Genomic DNA, 20,921 nt, shown 5'->3' with positions numbered 1-20,921 from the left:
TCCACAACACCCAGGAAACAGAACCAGCTGAGATGTCCATCAGCATCTGAATGGATAAAGAAAAGCTGGTACATATACACGATGGGACCTTTCTCAACCATAAGGACAGATGCAATCATGATATTTTCTAGGAAATATACAGAAATGAAAATCATTATGTTAGGTGAAGTAAGTCAGACTCAAAATCAGATATAGAATCTGGATTTCTCTCATACAGAGAGCCTGAATTTTGTGTGTGTGTGTGTGTGTCTGTGTGTGTCTGTGTGTGTCTGTGTGTGTCTGTGTGTTGAAACTGGAAAGGATATCATGAGAGGGGAGGGAAGATCATAAGGGGAGGGGAAAGAGGATAATTGATATATAAAAAAGTGGACTGTCAATTTGGTGAAGGCTTTATCTCTCGCTTCAGACAGGCTTTAACTCGGGAAGACACACAAGACTTGTCCTGAGTCAGTGGCCTCTGGGATCTTGTCTCATTAGTCAAAGACTGATTCACAGACCATAAAGGGTGACATTAGAACAGAGTAGTTTATTATCAGAAGCTTAAGACAAAGAAAATGCTGAGCTTCTGTCCAAAAATCTCATAATTAAACCCATTATTTTATATGATAACTTAAGTATGAATAAATAAGTGCTGACAAAGATGAGGAGAAAGAGGAAACCCCACACAAAAAAAAAAACCTCAGCCGTTTCTGAACCATCAAATTCTTCTAAGAGGTCCCAAAGAAAACCACTAATGCAGAGCAATGTTTTCATTGTACTACTGAGAAAGGGATTCTTGGAGAAGCTTCATATTAAAGATATAAAAACATATAAAAAGCAGAACCAAATCATTAGATGCTTTTAAAGAAAATCATCAGCAAGTCTGCTGGAAATCCACCCATAAATCCAACAAGAATGCTTTTCAAAAATTTGACAGCAGACAATAAATTAGCATTTATGTATACTAACTTTTTTGAGCTGTAATATTGGCACTATTTAAATCCCTATTATGGTTGTATATGGATTACAGAAACTATTTTTAAAAAACTCAGCATTCAAGCTTTCTTGAGTAACACAAACACATTCCTCGGTTAAATTTATATATGAGGTTTATGTATACAGCAAAACATCCTTAGACTGTTTCTTCACAGACCATATATATATATATATATATATATATATATATATATATATATATATATATAAAGAGAGAGAGAGAGAGAGAGAGAGAGAGAGAGAGAGAGAGAGAGAGAGAGAGTTTGTTTTTTGAGACAGGGTTTCTCTGTGTAGCTTTGGTTCTTTCCTGGAACTCGGTTTTTAAATGCAACTATAATCCATTACAAATAGTGATTTGATGGCATAACATCAGAAATCCCACAAAAATCGACCTAAATAATATGTATACAACATCCTATTTAAATACAAATTACATAAAATTTCTTTTTAGGATCTGGAGAGATGAGTCCGTGGTTAAGAGCACTTGTTGCTTTTGCAAAGGACTTGAGTTCAGGTCTCAACACTACTCGGTGGTTCATAACCATCTGTCACTCCAATTATAGGGGATCTGATATCCTCTGATGACCTCGGGTATTGCATACATACAGGTAAAACACTTGTACATATAAATATAACATAGGGGGCCTGGAGAGATGGCTCAGCAATTAAGAGCATGGCTGCTTTTCCAGAGGTCCTGAGTTCAATTTCCAGCAACCACATGGTGGCTCACAAATCATCTATAATGGGATCTGATGCCCCCTTCTGGCAAGCAGGCATCCATGCAGACAGAGCACTCTTACCAAAATAAATTTAAAACATATAATTTTTTCAATACAAATCCAAATTTAACTATTCTAAAATATTCTTAGAAAGTTTTCCTTTCTCAGATCACATCTACACAAAGTCCTGCCTGCTATTTGCAAGGTTTGCAGCCTGATGCTGCTCATTTCTGGCCAAGAGAAAGATGTGTGTGCGTTAAAATTTTTCAGACGAAGCTTCTCAGCTGTGTGTCCCACCTCTGCTAGCCTGTGACCTCAGCCTGGGAGATCACTTGTGTGTCCCACCTCTGCTAGCCTGTGACCTCAGCCTGGGAGATCACTTGTGTGTCCCACCTCTGCTAGCCCTGTGACTTCAGCCTGGGAGATCACTCGTGTGTCCCGCCTCTGCTAGCCTGTGACCTCAGCCTGGGAGATCACTTGTGTGTCCTACCTCTGCTAGCCCTGTGACCTCAGCCTGGGAGATCACTTGTGTGCCCCGCCTCTGCTAGCCTGTGACCTCAGCCTAGGAGATCACTTGTGTGTCCCACTTCTGCTAGCCCTGTGACTTCAGCCTGGGAGATCACCTGTGTGTCCCGCCTCTGCTAGCCTGTGACCTCAGCCTGGGAGATCACCTGTGTGTCCCACCTCTGCTAGCCTATGACCTCAGCCTGGGAGATCACTCATGTGTCCCACCTCTGCTAGCCCTGTGACTTCAGCCTGGGAGATCACTCGTGTGTCCCGCCTCTGCTAGCCTGTGACCTCAGCCTGGGAGATCACCTGTGTGTCCTACCTCTGCTAGCCTGTGACCTCAGCCTGGGAGATCACTCATGTGTCCTGCCTCTGCTAGCCTGTGACCTCAGCCTGGGAGATCACTTGTGATAAAGTCAGGACATTTGTACTTCCCTGGTTTGGTGACCTAACCACTAGCTCTCAGGTCCACATTCAACTTCATAGTCTCAGGCTTACAAACTGTAGTTTATGTGTACCACATTTTCTTAATCCATTCTTCAGTTGACGGGCATCTAGGTTGTTTCCAGGTTCTGGCTATTACGAATAGTGCTGCTATGAACATAGCTGAGCATCTTTGTGGTATGAATCAGCATTCCTTGGGTATATGCCCAAGAGTGGTATGGCTGGGTCTTGAGGTAGTTCGATTCCTAATTTTCTGAGAAACTGCCATACTGATTTCCACAGTGATTGTACAAGCTTGCATCCCCACCAACAGTGGAGGAGTGTTTCCTTTGTGCCACATCCTCTCCAACATTGACTGTCATTAGTGTTTTTGATTATAGCCATTCTGACAGGTGTAAGGTGGTATCTCAGAGTCGTTTTGATTTGCATTTCTCTGATGATTAAGGATGTTGAGCATTTCTTTAAATGTCGTTCAGCCATTTGTGATTCTTGTTTTGTGAATTCTCTGTTTAGCTCTTTAGCCCATTTTTTAATTGGATTGTTTAGATCTTTGGCAGCAGTTAACTCTGCAGCTCCCACACGATTGAGCCTGTATGATGACGAGTATTCAGAGACGGGTAATACCTGGGATGCGCTCACCAACCTAAGACAGAGCGCCTGTGTGACCTGGGCAGGCGTCTCCATGACGGGTAAGGTGACCTGCTGACGTCCCACGCAACCTAAGTCAGAAGCTCATTTTTTAGTAAAAGGGGGACCTGTAGGGTCCTGGCCCTTGTTTTGGGTAACTGTTGCCTTGCTTGCTGACCTTGATCTTGATATCCTCCTGATGCTAATTCCCTGCCGGGTTCCACCCTCCTGAATGCTTAAGGGAAGTTCCTTGTCTGTGTATCCTGCATAATGGGCATTAACAGCTTAGATGCAAGGTTGTAAAACATCATAGTGAACTTCTGCCCTCTGGGGTTCTCCCATTGTGCTGTAAGACCTCTTCCCTCCTTCAATAAACAGCATTCGGCACTATATATATATATATATATATATATATATATATATATATATATATATATATATGAAAAAAATCTAAAACAAGCAAACAAATTGTAGTTTAGCTTTTCAAGTCTGCCAGCAGGGGGCACCAAGGGACATGGAAAGGTTGGAGGGCTAGAGGAGAGAGAGAGGGCTTGCTGGCTCTCTCCTGTTTGCTTCTAGCTTCTTTCTGCTTAGCCCAGCAGTGGGTGATTTTCCACCCCCTTGCTTTGACTGTTAGATTTCATTTCACTGGATTTCCCCTCAGAGTTTCAGACTACGTGTATCCACAGCTGGGACACCACCAGCACCTTCTGACCACACCCTTCTCAGATGTCTGAATGCAGCTCCAGGGCCCCCTTTTTGTCTTTGATTTTCTAACTCACCAGGGCAGTGGAGTCCACCCACTCCTCCAGGTTTGGTCCACAGCCCCTATGAACCTTGGGTAGCCGAGGTAGCCCTGCTCTCCTCCTGTGACACCCTCACTGGGACAGCAAGCTGCTGCTTGTGGCTCTTACTTAGCTTGGTGTCATCTCACTGTTGGTCTTTGCCATTTCAGCTCTCCATTACTAGTTCCTTACACTGAGCTCTCTCAGTCAAAGAGCAGCGGGCTTCTGAGTTCCTCATTGGACCCTTGCTGATATAAGAGTCTCAAGAAAAGACTGTACTTAGGCTGGACCGGGGCTTTCGTGTGGAGCATAGCTCTGCCACCTAGTGTCACTATTAGGTGTTTAGATAAGAACAAAAGACTTGGAGGCCGTGAGGATGGACCTTGACAATCAGCTTTGAACTCCACCACCACTAACCTGGTAGCACATCAATTTTAAGAGCAGCATCGTAATTGCCCTTTCTTCAGATTTACAATACCATAGGAAAGTGTAAAGTGTCAGGGCTTTGTTGAGTCCATTAAGGGAAAGCTCCATCCTCCTGGTCAACAGAGTGGGATCTGAGTTCTTCCTCTGACCTGGGATGACCCTGGAGATGAACTCCCTGAAACAGCACATATACTTCTACTTTCTCTTAAGAGTTCGTCCAACCTGGCCTGTCAGTCACCTGGACAGGAGACCTGTCCTCGAGAAAATGGATTTGCCTGAAGACAAGCTAAGGAGATGGGAAGAATAATTGTCCCTTACTCTTAAGTGAGACCATATACTTCTCCATCCCAGGAGCCCCTCCCTCACTTAGTTGCTCGCAGATCTTTACTGCCAAGCCTGCCCACTTTCCTGAGTTCTGACTGAAAAAGCACAGCTTTTCATCCCCACCTCTTTACCTCTTTCTTCGATACCTGCCCAAATCCTAAGTATGCTTGCCCTGACATCTGAATGTCCTTGTTCTTTCTCTAAAGACAGCGCCATCCCTTTCTCCCTCCATCACTGAACCTGCCTAAAGCTTTTATGGACCCTACCTCAAGAAACATGTCTCTTCTCTCTCTCTCTCTCTCTCTCTCTCTCTCTCTCTCTCTCTCTCTCTCTCTCTCTCGTCAGCTGCTGAGATTTACAGCTTGCTTACCCTGATATTTTTCTCTCAAAATCTAATAAAAATGATATTCAAGATCCCTTCTGAGTCTTTTTCAATGAAACTGAGAACACACGACGGGACCCCAGATTCCTCAGTTAACATCGTCATTTTCAACCACTCAACATGATGTTTGCTGATGCAGTGAGTGACAGTGATCTACAACCATCTGTAGTATTTGTGGGGAGTTGGTTCCAGGCCCCCACAAACACCAAATTCTTCACATGCTTAAGTCCATTGTGTAGAATGGCATAGTATTCTCATATGACCTATGCACCTCTTTCTTTATTATTTAAATTATCTACAGGTGTTGCTTGTAAAATAGAATCTCCCAGAGTAAGAGACAGCCTGGTGTGTGTGTAGGTGGGGGGGAGGGATCACAGTTTTATATAATATAGAGAAATTTAGGGCAGGAACACCCTGACCTCAACTCTCCCAATGATGAATTTTGTGTCTTAAAAAATTGGAGCTAAATAAACCTCACTTCTTTATAAAAAATACTGAGTTTTGGACATGTTGTAGCAACATGAAATAGACTAAGACATGATCAGAGAACCAGATGACTTCTAAGGTGTTTAGTCATAAAGAATCCCTGAGTTATCAGGCAAAGTATTTAGACTGCCGGTACAGTGGATCCAGAAGCTTTTCTTAGTCACGACTTGTAGTCTGGTCACCAGCAACCTGAATCCCAAACCTAGGGAGTGCCTCAGAGTTTGGGGCAAGGTGACCTCCAAAGCCAAGAGCTTTGTGCTGAACCTTGGCAAAGACAGCAACAACCTGAGCTTACACATCAAGCCTTTTCAATGCCCTAGGGGACACCAGTGCCATTGTGGGCAACAGCAAGCGTAGTAGAGCCCGGAGGACTGAGGAATCTGGCTTTCCCTTCCGGCCGGGGAATGTCATGGACGGATGCATCACTTTCAGCCATTATGACCTGACCATCAAGCTGCCAGATGGACATCAAGTTCCCCAACTACCTCAACATGAAGGCCATCAACAACATGGAAGCAGACAGCCACTTGAGGATAGAGTATGTTGCCTATGTGTGAAGCCAGCCAGTTAGCCCACAGACCCCAAGAAAGGCGGCTGCCTCTGCTCCCCATGAGCCCCACAAAATATGTCCTGCATTTTTGTAGCTGCTCTATGGGATTCTGTAGCATGTAGCATTACAATGCAAGTTAAATTCACAGCTCTGTCAAGTCCCCAGTATGAGAATTGAGGCATCAGTGGAGAGATGGAGAGATTCTGAGACTTGGAATAAGAATCCACCCTTGAGCTGTGTCCAGGTTTTTTTTTCCTTTCTTTCTTGTTCTTTCCATGTCCTCAGCATTTGTCTAACAAGCTCTAGAATTTTAAATCTCTTTGTTAAAGCAAATGAACAGACTATTAGTCCGATTTGTTTTTCTGATCGACAGGGATGGATACTGGCTAGCAGTGATGTGCTGAAGCGGGAATCCTGTACAGCGCATGCTCAGTGTATCCTACAGGAAACAGAATGTGTAGTCTTTCCTGCCTATTACATCACTTGCCAGCTGCATTATGCCAGTTGTAATTAGTTAGGTCATGACTTCTCCATCAGTTACTTTCTAAAATGAACATATTTTCTCCAAAGTCTAGGGTTTAGCTGGTAGGGATGAAGGAGAATATCACCTTTTGAAGAGAGCAGAGCTGTCTGTTCTCTATTATAGAGCATTCCTCTGATGATCTTCTAAATGAAGCTGGAGATTTATCAACAGGATTATTCCTGCTCCTGAGGAGCAGTGGCATCAACAGCTATGTTTATCTCAAGTGAGATATGCTAAAATTAAGGAACCATTTCCGAATGATAGTGTGATCACTACACAGAGTGGACACCCCAGATATCCTACACATCCCATGGTTAGAGGCTTCGCTTCACTCCTCTGGCATGTACTTGTGGCTTTTCAGGTCCAGGAGCCATCATCTCATCAGAATGGCCACTTTCTTCAGGCTCAGTAGACCTGATAGCTGTATCTCATCTGCTCGTTTATGTGAGAGTGCAAGGAAAGAATGAGAGGAGCCCTTCATCTCTGTTAGTGCTTTTCCATGGAAATCAAATGAATTAGAGTGTAGTTCAGCCCAAGGCAGGAAGGTTACACATACACACACACACACACACACACACACACACACACACACACACACACACATGAGAGAGAGAGAGAGAGAGAGAGAGAGAGAGAGAGAGAACTGTGTTGTGTGTATTATACACGAATACACTTACAGAAATAGCCTTTCCCACAAAGTATGCTTTTTTACAAAAGGAAACGTTTTTTAAAAATAAGCTTGTGTAGGGAAATCTAATTTAAAAACTTACAATTTGTTATTTTGAAAATCCAGATCCCAGGGTATCCACTTATAACACAACACAAATATCTCTCTGTATTTTTCAGTCTGTGTCTTTAGACTTCATTTAGAATTTCAAAATCACAGAAATCAGGTTATGGGGTTGGAGAGATGGCTCAGCGGTTAAGAGAGTAAAGGATCCAATTCAATTCTCAGCACACACATACCAGGCAGCTCACAAACCCCTGTAACTCCACATCCAGGAGACCTGATGCCTCTCCTGGTCTGCGTGGGCACTGCACTCATGGCACGCACACACACACACACACACACACACACACACACACACACACACACACACACAATTAAAAATTAAAAACAAACTGGAAACTAGAGATGAATATCCAACACAGAAGTCTTTATTTGCATCCATTACGTTGCACTAGTCACAAACACACAGCCATATGCAAGGCGTGGTATAATGAAATCTTCTGGGTTTATGACTGTTCCTCATTGGTTGTATGAGTTAGCAGTGTGCTACGTGGGCATTGCTATGAAGTAGAGGAAGTTGGGACATGAGCATGGTGACTTTATGTTCCATTCACCATGTGTATAGATGCAAAGCCTTCTCTAGAAAACTTAGAGATATTTTAAATTTTAGTAATGTGAGATGCTACGAATTTCAAATAAACATTTGAATGTATAATGACTTATGTTTCTATTTAGGTAGTGTTAATTTTGAATATGTGTGTGCTCGGTGACAGACCATGGATGGAGTGTCACACCATGGCCTATTTCTTCTTTCCCTTCTTGGTCTGTTTCTTTGTGCTGGTTTCCAGTCCTGCCATCTTCATGATTCCTGATGCTCTCCTTTCTTTCTGTCTCTGAAATATATAGTCTTTCCCATGACTGCTCATTAATAAAGTCACACGAAACAATCTTCTAAGCTTCTAGTCTTGTCTGGAAGTTCTAAAGTCTTTGCATTGATAGCATATTCATTAATCTTTACAATACTACTGTGAGGTAGTTAGGAGATAAGCGATTTTGACCCTCATTCTAAAAAAACACCAACGAGGTGTAAAGGAAAAAGGACTGGATGAGATACCCAGCATCTGAAGCAGGAGCAGTGTGCTTCACTGTCCTGATTTTCATCCTGTGTATAACAAAACTAAGCTCTTTCCATGTGTTAGTCAGCGACTCTTGAAAGTCTATTGCTCCACTTGGCCAACTGAATTTGTTCTCCTGAGTACGAAATGGCGATCACTGTGCTCCGGCTTGACTTTGGGGAGAAGACTTTTCTTTTTTCTTTTTTTTTGCTTTGCTTTGGGGCATTTGATATGACTCCTGAAATTGTTCATGTCTCCTTTTCAGCCTTGACTAGACTCTGCTTTCTTTGGTTGCGCGTTCTCCTAGTGATCTCATTTATTTCTGGCTCCTCTTTCTTTACACTGCAATGTTGTGTTCCCATCATTCCTTCATTTTTAAACTAAGTAAAGCATAGAGTTATTCCAAGTCTGGATTTCCATCTGAATAGAATCTGCACTACATTAATGCCACTGATTTAATGCTCCACTAGCCTTCACATCAAAATAAGTGAGACTTTTTCAGGTCAATCTGGTTTTGGTGTTTTTTTTGTTTTGTTTTTTTGCAAGGCACTTAAATTTGGTGACTTTATTGCTCAATGGGAAGTGAAGGTTTGCCCAGATACATGGCAGTGTTGACAAAATCCTCAGCAATCACTGATCCTTGGGGTAAGGTGTGAAAACAGGAAGGCCATGACTAAGTAGAAAAAAACATAACCAAAATAAAAGAAGCCATGCAGCTTTCCAGAGTCACTAAATATGGAAGACAGAACTGTGAGCAAACACGATTATAAAACGCAGGAAGCATGCTACAAGTGGCCACAAATTATGTGTTTTTCCGAAGCCACTCAGTCATCCTGGCAATCCTCTTCTTGTTTTTCAGATTCTCTGTCTTCATTGCCTGTAATTTGGCATGAGCCGCAATCCTCTGGTGCTCCTCCAACACATTTCCCAGGAACCACTGCAACTAGAAGGATGGAGATAATTGATCAGCAACACCAAACTTTCACTGACACAAAAGAAACCAGTTCATGGAAAAAACCAAAACGCCTTTGCAAAGAGGCAATGACACTTCAAGGAGTAGCAATGGGTAGACCTCCATCATGTGTCCCTGAGGAGGCTGTGACTGAGACAGTGTGATTAACACCAAACTGACCCAGAAGGATGAAATGTCAGCTGCAATGTCCACGAAATAAGAACTTGATCTTATTAATTTCTTTATTTCCAAAGTATATCATAGCTCTCAACAAATAGTTATGGAATACATATTGGATATTGCACAAGATTTGTGACCAGAGACAGAGAAACCCTTTTGTATTTCAAAGGAACTTGGCAGCTTCCAGAGGTCAATCTCCATGCATCTTACATCTGTCTTTACAGATGTTGCCCTTCATTTCTGCATGTTTTAGTCAAATTGGCACTGTTCATAGATAGCAACATCTTTTATTTATCTGAATGAATAAACAATTCAGTAAAGTTTCAGAAAATTAATATGCAAACACCAGTACTGATGGGCTAGAAAAATAGCTCAGTTGGCAAAATGCTTGCCATGTAAGCACAAGAATCTGAGTCTAATTGGAGCATGGTAGCATGCTTGTAGATGTGATTCAAGGGGCCAGCTGCTGAACTTGGCAATGTTATCCACGTGGATCTGGGTTTAGAGTCATGAAGGATACACGTGCATGGGTTTATGGAATCTTCCTACGTGGTTAAGGAAGGCCACTGAGGTCAAGCAATGTGTGGCTGGGCAGTCCCCGCATGAAGGCTCTGAGAAGGCAAAAGACACTGGGAGGCCATTGTGTGAAGCTGTGGAAGTAAAGCCTAGATTGCCTTCAAGACCCCTAAAGGTGCCAAAGCCAAAGAGACCTTCAGACATGGAGTGGAACTAGCCCAAGAAAGAAGTATGTTGTAGGCAGCAAAGCTTGAAGGGCAAAGCCATCTAACCTATTTGGCACTGGACACTATAGAGCTACAGGATTTGGAGTCTGTCCTGTTACGTTACTGTTTTTCTTTGGTCCACTCTCTTCACTATGTCCTAACTCCTCCCTTCTGTAATGGTACAGTATATTCTGTGCCATTATGTGTCAGAATCATGTAATTTGCTTCTTGATTTTACAGAACATTACAATTAAGAGAGTGCCTTCAGTCTCAGAAGAGACTTTAAACTTTGGACTTTTAAACAGTGTTGAGACTGAACATCAATGGGGACTTCTGAAGTTGAACTAAATGTATTTTATATTATGATATGACCACAAGCCTATAGGAACCAGGAAGTGGAATGTGGTGGTTCAGGTGAGAACAGCCCTCATAGACTCATAAGTTTGAATGCTTGGTCCCCAGTTGATGGAACTGTTTGGAAAGGATTAGGTAGTATGGCCTTGTTGGAGAAGGTGTGTCACTGGGGATGGGATTTGAGATTTCAAAAGCTCATGCCATTTCCTGTTGGCTCTCTCTCTGCCTTGTGCTCATGAATCAAGATGTAAACTCTCAGCTACTGCTCCACTGCCATGCCTGCCTACCCGCTGTCATGCTCCCTGCCATGATGGTCATGGACTCTAACTCTCTGTAAGCAAGCTCCCAATAAAGTCTTCTATAGGTTGCCTTGGTCATGATGTCTTATCGCGGCAACAGAAAAGTAACTAAGATAGAATTAACTAAGGAAGTGGCTCTAGAGAGACAGAATTGTAAGGGTGAATTTGTTAAGTTTCTGGAACAGACCTCAGAATTCACCAACATCTATAGTTATTGAAAACTCCTGCTGTGGGATGTCGTTCTGTATGCTGTGAATATGTGTTGCTCTGACTAGTTGATAAATAAAACGTTGATTGGCCAGTAGCCAGGCAGGAGGTATAGGCGGGGGCAAGCAAAGAGGAGAATTCTGGGAATTCTGTTTGCTTGGGGGACACTAGTGGGAGAGATTTGTTTAGACTACCAGCCAGCTAGCCAGGAGGGACACAGGAAATCTTCCAACTGCAGACTCCCTTAGTAATATGGAGAGCACTGAAAGACCATTGTTAGGAAAAAGGGAATTTAGTGACTGTACATATAACTTTTGACAATTTGTGGAAAAAATAAGGAAAATAATAATACTGGCTTGTTGCTCCTAGCATCTCTGGATAAATGGACAGAGGAAAGAATGAGTTTTATGATAAAAATTAACCAACTTCTTGTGTCTCAGGATACCATGATAAAGGAAAAGAATGAACTCTGTGGTCAAATTAACCAACTTACAGCAATTCTGGATACAGTGGCAAGAAAAGGATGAACTGAGTGATACAATTGACTCACTCCAGATGCACAGAACCAGTCTAAACGTTTCTAAGTGTGCCCTGGAAGAGAATTTTCTCTCCAGCAGCCATAGAACTCAAGTTGCAGAAAATCAACCAAAACCCTCCTTCTAAGATTGGCTGAATCACAACAAAAATTCAAGTCTCAACCTTGGAAGGTATCAGCAGTTAAAGTCAGGGTGTTGATTGGTAAGGGGTGGGATCCTGTGGTGTGGGATGGAGACATGGGAGAAGAATCTACTGAGGGGAGGACTTTGAACCTCAGATTCTGAAGGGTTTGTCTCACCCAAGGAAGTAATCTCTCCACCCTTAGCAGAGGATGCATCTCCACTCCCTTGTCCTGTAATATTGACCTCTCTGCCTTTGCCTGAGGAAATTAATCCTTATTGTATGCCCAACCAGGAGTAATCTTCCCTGAAGGAGATGCCAGACAAGATAATTCTGACGTCTCTTGGGGCCCTCCAATAGTTGCCTCTATACCTATAACCAGACTTCAGGCTGAGCAAGCTGCTAGAGAGGAAGACAGAAAGTGTAGTCCATGGGAAGGTACACTTCACCACCAAAGAGCTTTGGCATTCTGGAAATAGATGCCTTTACTGCACATACTGCTTCTGCCAAAACAATTATCCACGGACTTTACAGAATGCCTTATCCACACCATCGCGGTATTCCACATAACGTGACTTCTGACCAAGGAACTCATTTCACAGTCAGAGGAGGGTGGCAGTGGGTCTGCATTCACAGAATTCACCCGTCCTCTCACGTCTCCCATCGTCCTGAAGGAGCTGGTCTAATAGAATGATGGAACGGCCTTTTGAAGACACAGTTACAGCACAAATTAGGTGGCAGTATCCGGGAGGGCTGGGGTAAGATTCTGCAGAAGGTGGTATATGCTTTGAATCCACATCCAATGCATGTTCTGATTTCTCCCATCGCCAATATTCATGGGTCCAGAAACCAAGGAGTAGTAAAGGGACTAGTTTTGTTCACTATCACCCTCCTGGCCCACTAGGGGAATTTTTCCTGACATTCTGCTGGCCTAGAAGTTTTGGTTGGTTCCAGATGGAAGAGCCCTCACTCCTGCCTGGAGATACAAGAAACATTCCATTGAACTGGAAGCTTAGACTTCACCACTTTGGGCTTCTGGTGCCCTAAAGCCATCAGACTAAGAAAAGAATGATGGTGTTAGGCGTAATTGACCCAGACTACTAAGTGGAAATTGGATTCTGCATGGTGGAGGCGAGGAAGATTATGTCCGGAGTGTGAGAGATCCTTTTAGGGCAGGGGTTCTCAACCTTCCTAATGCTGTGACCCTTTAATACACCTATGTTGTGGTGTCCTGGGTGGTTTCGTGTGTCAACTTGACACAAGCTATGGTCATCAGAGGAAAGAGTCTCAGCCGAGGAAATGTCTCCTTGAGATCCAACTGCAAGGCATTTTCTCATTTAGTGATCAATGGGAGAGGGCCCAGCCCGTGGTGGATGGTACCACCCCTGGGCTACTGGTCCTGGGTTCTACAAGAAGGTGGGCAGAGCAAGTCACAAGGAGCAAGACAGTAAGGAAGTCACCTCCATGGCCTCTATATCAGCTCCTGCCTCCGGGATCCTGCCCTGTTTCAGTTCCTGTTCTGACTTTCTTCAGTGATGGCAATGCTGAAAGTGTAAGCCCAATAAACCCTCTCCTCCCCAACTTGTCTTTTGGCCACGGTGTTTTCATCCCAGCAATAGAAACCCTAAGATATGTGGGGATCCCCAATAATAAAATTATTTCATTGCTACTTTATAACTGTCTTTTGCTACTGTTATGAATCGTAATATAAATACCCGATATGAAGGTTATCTGACATGTGGCCCCCAAAACGTCTCAACCCACAGATTGAGGACTGCTACTTTAGGGCATCTCTTGATGTTATCATCTTATGACTAAAGTCAAAGGAAAACTATAGTAAAGCAATCCAGGCAGGATGACAAAGGGCACAGACCCTTCAGGAATGAAAGTATGGGTCACTCCTCCAGGAAGAGAGCCAAGACCTGCTGAGGGTGGAGGAAATACAGAATGGGTGGTAGAGGGAGGTAGTTATAAATACCAGCTAAGACCATGTGACCAGTTGCAGAAACAACAAATTATAATTGACTTGAGTGTTTTTATCCTATTTTGGCAAGAATGTGTTGTGTGTGTGTGTGTGTGTGTGTGTGTGTGTGTGTGTGTGTGTACATATATATATATAATGTTTTTCTTTCCTCTATATTTTTATCATGTAATGTAATATCAATTGAGGTAATATCAGTGGTTATCATATTTAAGTTATAAGACATTAAAAGAATGTCCGCCAAGTGACATTGCCACCTATTCTCAAATATATAATACACGTGGCTGTACATGGGATAGTTATATTAGGCACAATTATGACTTGGCTATTGCTTTTACTTAGAAATTAAGCATGACAAGCCAGGCGGTGGTGGCGCACACCTTTAATCCCAGCACTCGGGAGGTAGAGCCAGGCGGATCTCTGTGAGTTCAAGGCCAGCCTGGTCTACAGAGAGAGTTCCAGGACAGGAACAAAAACTACATGGAGAAACCCTGTCTCAAAAAAAAAGAACATTAAAAAAGAAAGAATGATAGAAATTAAGCATGACAAAGGAGATATTGTGTGTCCAGTTGACAAAACCTGAACTCGTAATGGCTAATCTTGGTTGTCAAGCCAACTACATCAGGAATTAACTAAAACCCAAGCAGCTGGGCACTCCTCATGAAGGATTTTTCATGGCTGAATTATTTGAGGTGGAAAGATCCACCCTAAACATGGGCCACACCTCTTGGTGGCAGGCCACAGAAAAGGACACAGAAGAAGGGAGACTTTGCTTTTTGCTTACTTGCCCTCACTCTTGTCGGCAAGGCCATCATCCTGTTCCTGAGGCACTCCTTCCCCGGTGTTAGAACCTGCTTCTTCAGGATTCCAACACCGACTGAAACTGGCAGCTGTCTAGGGCTTTCTTGGGACTCCAGCACTAGATTGGGACTGCTGAGACATCCAGTCTTGTGGACCGAACAACTATGGGATCCTTGGCCGTTCCATCAGGAGACAGCCACACAGCCATAGATGGACTACTTGGACTATAGCTTGTAAGCCACTCTGATAAGTTCCCTTTGTGTGTGTGTGTGTGTGTGTGTGTGTGTGTGTGTGTGTGTGTGTGTGTGTGAGAGAGAGAGAGAGAGAGAGACAGACAGACAGACAGACAGACAGACAGAGACAGAGAGAGAAAGAGAGAGAGAGAGAGAGAGAGAGAGAGAGAGAGAGAGAAGAGAGAGAGAGAGAGAGAGAGAGAGAGAGAGAGAGAGAGAGAGAGAGAGAATGTAAAATTCTATCAGTTCTTTTCCTTTAGAGAAACCAGGCTAATACAATACCAATCACACTAACAAAGCGTGGAGTGAGATGATTCAAGTAAGTGTATGATTTTTCATTTCAGCGAGTCAAGTTACATCAAAAGCACTTCCCAAATATCATTGTACTCCACAATACTTTCAGGACTTACCTCCATAACCTGAAGATCTGTGCTTACAGTCCTCCCTAGGACCCACACTAAACCATCTAGTGACTCGGGTCCATACCTGCAAAGCAGCAAGGTGCTGGTCAGAGGACAGCAGTACCTGGCAATAATGCTGCCCGCTTCAGCAGCAGATCAATACGACGTAGGCAGCCCCATTGAGACCACCCTCACAAATCCAAGGGAAACCATGCATGAACTTGTTCAGCCTTAAGTAGGAAATCTGTTATGCAGAGAACTAGTAACACTAAAGGAATATATATATATATATATATATATATAGTTTTGTGCAACAAAGTTTTCAGTTTTATTTAAATATTATTACATTTATTTAAAGCAACAATTATATACATCTATTCTACAGACAGTTAGAATTCATATCCAGTGTCTCAAAGCAAGAAACTTTATAAGGGTGTAAATAAATAAGTAAATGATGTCCCTTCAGAAATGATAGGTAATATGCAATAAATTTCAAAACCACGAACTAAAATGCCCTGCACTGTATTTAAAGTTATATTGTGGGTGTTTTTTTTTTTTTTGAGTGTTCATTTCTGTCTTCTGAGTCTCAAGATGTCCCAGTACCATATTGCTCTAACTCCATTTAGGAAACAAAAATTGTCAAGTGTTGTAAAGAAAGAACAGATACATACCGCCGCAAAGTACTGCTGTAGCATGAAAAAAAAAAGGAATTTTGGACTCATTAAAAAGGAAAATGAATTTGAAATAGGATTATTATAGTCGACCGAACAAGAAATGGTCAAGTTGCTTTGGTAGTTAATATGCGTAACTGATTTACTTCAAAAACTGTAATTGTGACTTTTCAAATTGTAAGGGTTAGTTATCTATAGAAATCCGAGTGAGGGGAAACCAGCCTTCACCTCTTCAAGTCCCAAGGAAAGCTGAAGCTACCTGAGTGAACAGGACCCTGTGTGCAGCTCAGTTGAGCAAAGCTGGACCGTGGGCTGGGAGAACAGCTCTTGGCTCTCCGTTTCAATTAGCCAAGTAGAGGGAAAACTTGTGAGATAACACGGGAAACAAGTTTCCAAACAAAACAAAAACATACAAACAACAACAAAAAAACAAGTTCCAAACTGGAAGTCTGTCTCCTGAGCTAAAGATGTGGCTTCTCTACCAGACATAGGAGAAAGCCGACATCATGAGGCAGGAGTGAGTTTTAGAGTTTACCTTGAGGTCAACTGTAAAATGAAACTAACATGGAAGCATGACCCGAGCATCTCTGAGGATTTGGGGAGATACCCAGGAGCAGGCACTGGAATACCTAGCTCATCGCACTCCTTAGTGCCCAACTTCAGGAACTCTTTTTGAAAAACACATGGTTTATTGTTCATGCTTGAGAGAATATTCTCTTGCAATATTGCTGATCAAAACATATACACTATAAATGGTCTGTCCTTACCAGTTTCCAACATATTCTAATTGTTGTGAAGACAAAAGTCAAAGCATGTCAATCTTCTTTACTTATTTACTCTTTTTGAGTCAGGGTCTCACTATGTAGCCCTGACTGTGCTAGAAATTGCTGTGTAGGGCAGACTGGCTTCAAATGCACAGATATATGCCTGCCTCTGCCTCCCAAGTGCTGGGATTAAAAGGTGTGCGCTACCATGCCCAGCTAGTTATCCTTGAAAAAAAAAAAAATTCGGAACACCGAGTTAACATGTGTTCATGAGTGCTTGAGACAATGAAGGAACATATCCCGGACCCTTCCATGCCCTGACTCAAGAGTAATGTATGCATGTTTGTATATGTTTTGATAATCATTTGCTAAAACAGAAAATATAGGCTGAAGGTGGTTTTATAAAACGAATATCCACCATACATGTTGAAAGCAACATACAGCTATTGCTTGATAAACGATGATGTTTGTAATACTGTTTGTTATCTGAGTCTGTTGGGGCCAGTGACTTAATCCCTTGTAAAACTCTCCTGAAGATTTCTGTTAAGTATCCCTCATTCCTTTCCTCCATGTGATGCCTTCTGTACTGCTCAATAAATGTAGACAAAAGCCCTTTGTTAGGGATAGACGCAGACACACTCAGACAGACAGACACACTGGGGCAGAAGCAGACACATGGACAGATTCACAAGACAGCATTCGGGCAGGCACATTTTAAGAGGATAAAAGATACAAATAGGGAAGTAGAGGAATCAAATGCAGGCTCGCTCTTGGTTAAATGACACCAAGAGGAAGGGCTTTCATTTCTTTCCTTAACACAACACTGATGTGTTATTGGTAACTCTGAGTCTGTCCTTAACACATTCAAACCAACTGCACTTTTAGATTAGTAGGGAAACCTTAGGCTTTATCAGACACAATAGCTGCCATTTCATAGAGGACAAACCCAAACCCTAAATGTCAATTAGTAGACGGACAATAGACCCGTGATGTTTCATTCACAGTTTGAGATGACAGAGCTGGAAACCATTGTCTCTCAGAGCTCTCTTTCCCCTGGGACAACTGGTCTACTAGTGAATGTATACTTTACTGGCATTGGTATATTTATGATGAGGCTCAGAAGGGCTGTGCCTCTAAGATACTAGGTAGCTAAAATGGTAGAAAACTCTGGGTTTCTTTCTTGGAAACTTTATGATGCTAAAATAAATGATAAGTTTATAAAAATAAAGTAATGGATTATAAAAACTTTCAAAACTGTGCCTTTTGAATCTGCTTTGTCATGAAGGTTGGTGATACATTCATTCTCAGTGCATACTATAACTTCAATAAGCCATAGATATTCTGATGTGTCATGAAGATTGGTGATACATTTATTCTCAATGCATACTATAACTTCAACAAGCCATAGATATTCTGATGTGTGAAGAGCTAAGTAAACATTCCTATGTCATTTAAGTATATATGTTTTTTAATTTGAACTTCTGCACTCAACAACTCACAAATGTTACTGTTTATTCAGACAACACTATTAGCAAAATTGAACAAGCCTTCTAATATAAATTAAACCATAAAATAAATGTATCCAATATGTAAAGCAAATTTAATTGAATATACAAAATACTCTCTGTAGTAGAATGTGTAAAAGGAGTGAACTAAATTCCATTTACCATAAATTTAGCATCTTCTATGAATCTGGTGTTCTCTGGAATAAAATATAAAAGTAATGAAGCCACAGTTAAAAGTTCATGCACTAGGCCTGGAGAGATGGCTCAGAGGTTAAGAGCACTGACTGTTCTTCCAGAGGTTCTGAGTTCAATTCCCAGAAACCACATGGTGGCTCACAACCATCTATAATGAGATATGACACCCTCTTCTGTATACTAAATAAATAAATCTTTAAAAAAAAAAAAAAAAAGTTCATGCACTAATAAGCCTACAAACTTTATGAAGATAATAAGACCCATTTAGAAGTTTGGTTTTTTTTTTTTAGGGATTCCTTATATGGTTGTATTTAATGTGCTTATATAGGTCAATTAAATCAATTGTGAGATAATCAATTCTTTGGAGAGCAGAATTTAAGCCTTAGTAGGAAATTGCCAACATTTTCCTGCTCTCTAAAGGCAAGAAAAATTCTTGTGAGGAATAAAAATTAAATGTGAATCCACGTCAACTAAAAGCAGCCTTTCCCATTATTAATCTGTGACCTTGAGGTAGGACACAGATTCAGTGCAGAAATAAATTGCACAACATCAGAAAAACATCATTGTACGCGTTTACCCTGCACCCAGTTTCTCCTACACTTAACATTACTATGACACGTGTGTCAGAATGACTGAGCCAACCATCCTTTAATTTTGAAGTGAGAAATCTGTTCAGCTAGAAACAAGCTCTCCTGGTTTATTTTCCAGTCTAGCGACTTCGATGGATAAAGAAGCGCCAATGTAAGGGCTACATCACAGCAGGTCGAGAGCTCTCTCATGACCCAGGTGACACCATATATTTATGTCTGGACTTAGTGAGTCGTTTAATGCCATTTGAAGTTTTAATTTGCACCTGAGCTTTTCGTGAAACAAACTAGTCAAGGAGTTGGTTTAGACTCATCAGTGTCGCCCACTGACTTCTCTACCATGATGGAGATGTTCTTTGTCTGGGCTGTCCAATATGGTCACCTCTAGTCACACTGGACACTTCAAACAGGGATAATAGAACTGACACTGAACTGTAATTTTTTAAAATGTTAATTAATGTAAATTTAAATATCTATATGTCTGCTAGTGGCTATGAGATTGAGCAAGGCAGCCTTATTTGTTTGCTTGTTTGTTTGTTAGGGGCTTACATTGTAGCCCAGACTGACTTGGAATTCATTATGAAGCTCAGCTTTGCTCTGAAGTCAATCCTCCTGCCTCAACCTCCCAAGTGCTGAGACACCCCACTCAATTCAGCTCTATACAGTTTTTGAGATAGTATCGACTGGGCCCATGTTAAACTTTGCTTGAGTCATTTGGGAAACCAGTAGAAGGTAGAGTCTTTCTATCCTATCCCAGTTTTCAAGGGGCAGGTGGGTTTGGGAGCTCGCGTGAGTGTTAGCCACTCCGCGTGGCTCAGAAGTGCAGCCAAATCTGAGAGTCACTTCCCCAAGCTCATTTGTCCATGTGGATGATACCAGGGGTGAGAGGCAGAACCTCAATGAGCCGTGACAGTGAATCCGTGTCCTTAACATCTGTAAGTGGTGTAAGCGCACAGGAATCAGACATGGTTTCACACGGAGGCTGGGAGGAATCTGTGACCCTTTGCCTTCCTCAGAAGGAATGCAGACCATGACACATATGGTGATGACAACGTGCATCCTCAGGCAAACCATGACTTGTCCTTGGTGGTTTTGTTTGTACTTATTGTTTATTTAATTATTTATTGATTTGGGTGGTTGTGGTGACTGAACCCAGAGGCTCATGTGTGCTGGGCAAGTGTTCTACCACTTAGCTAAATTCAGGCGTGTGTGTGTGTGTGTGTGTGTGTGTGTGTGTGTGTGTGTGTGTGTGTGTGTTCCTATTAGGAATTCATGTATATATTCATCACTAGAGTTGCAAAACATGGGCTCCGAGATGGGGAGAAGAGAGAGACCCTTACCTCTCCATTGCCTAGAGGCCAATAAAACATGCAAAGCACCTGGCCATTGTAACCCCATAACTATAACCCTAAAAACATGGGATAAGTTCCACCTTGAAAACTTTTGAAAGAGAGGGTGCACTTGGGGTCTCCAACACTATCAAACAGGCCCAGACTCAGGAATAGAGTTTACAATCCAAAGGCAATTGGTCACCATAGTTGACCAGTGTATTGACTTCTCTAGCTGGACTCATTGTGTTGTTTGTTCCTTTTGATCCTCCTTATTGGACTCTATGCAATAGACTAGAATAAACTCAGCTAAATTAATAATTTAAGAACTCACTATAATCCATTGCATGCTTTGTTCAGGATCACATAGACTCTGTCAAGCTTGTTAGTCTAAGGGCACAGCCCCTAGATGAAGATTCATCTCATATATATATATATTCCTACATAAAAACAGTTCAGTCCAGATAATGTTACTTGTAGGCATGTTTTCA

General features: G+C 42.0%; 1 protein-coding gene and 1 pseudogene across 1 annotated transcript in view; one reads left to right on the top strand and one right to left on the bottom strand.

Annotated features, from left to right (window-relative positions):
- Positions 1 to 5,309: 5,309 nt before the first annotated feature.
- LOC128113085 (galectin-1-like) lies at positions 5,310 to 6,232 on the top strand (annotated as a pseudogene).
- Positions 6,233 to 7,940: 1,708 nt separating this feature from the next.
- Lvrn (laeverin) overlaps positions 7,941 to 20,921 on the bottom strand; it is a 60,798-nt gene continuing 47,817 nt past the window's right edge. The window contains exons 19-20 of the mRNA XM_052741451.1: positions 15,390 to 15,465; positions 7,941 to 9,536 (exon numbers count right to left, since the gene is read on the bottom strand). Of these exons, the coding sequence (XP_052597411.1) occupies positions 9,396 to 9,536; positions 15,390 to 15,465 (217 nt within the window). The 3' untranslated portion in view covers positions 7,941 to 9,395. The remainder of the gene's footprint in view (positions 9,537 to 15,389; positions 15,466 to 20,921) is intronic.

The sequence above is a fragment of the Peromyscus californicus genome, unplaced genomic scaffold (assembly GCF_007827085.1).
Source record: "Peromyscus californicus insignis strain IS unplaced genomic scaffold, ASM782708v3 Scaffold_17__1_contigs__length_78620276, whole genome shotgun sequence".
Classification (NCBI taxonomy): domain Eukaryota; kingdom Metazoa; phylum Chordata; class Mammalia; order Rodentia; family Cricetidae; genus Peromyscus; species Peromyscus californicus.
The sequence above is the reverse complement of the archived record's forward strand: the minus strand, read 5'-3'. Positions and strand labels throughout refer to the sequence as shown.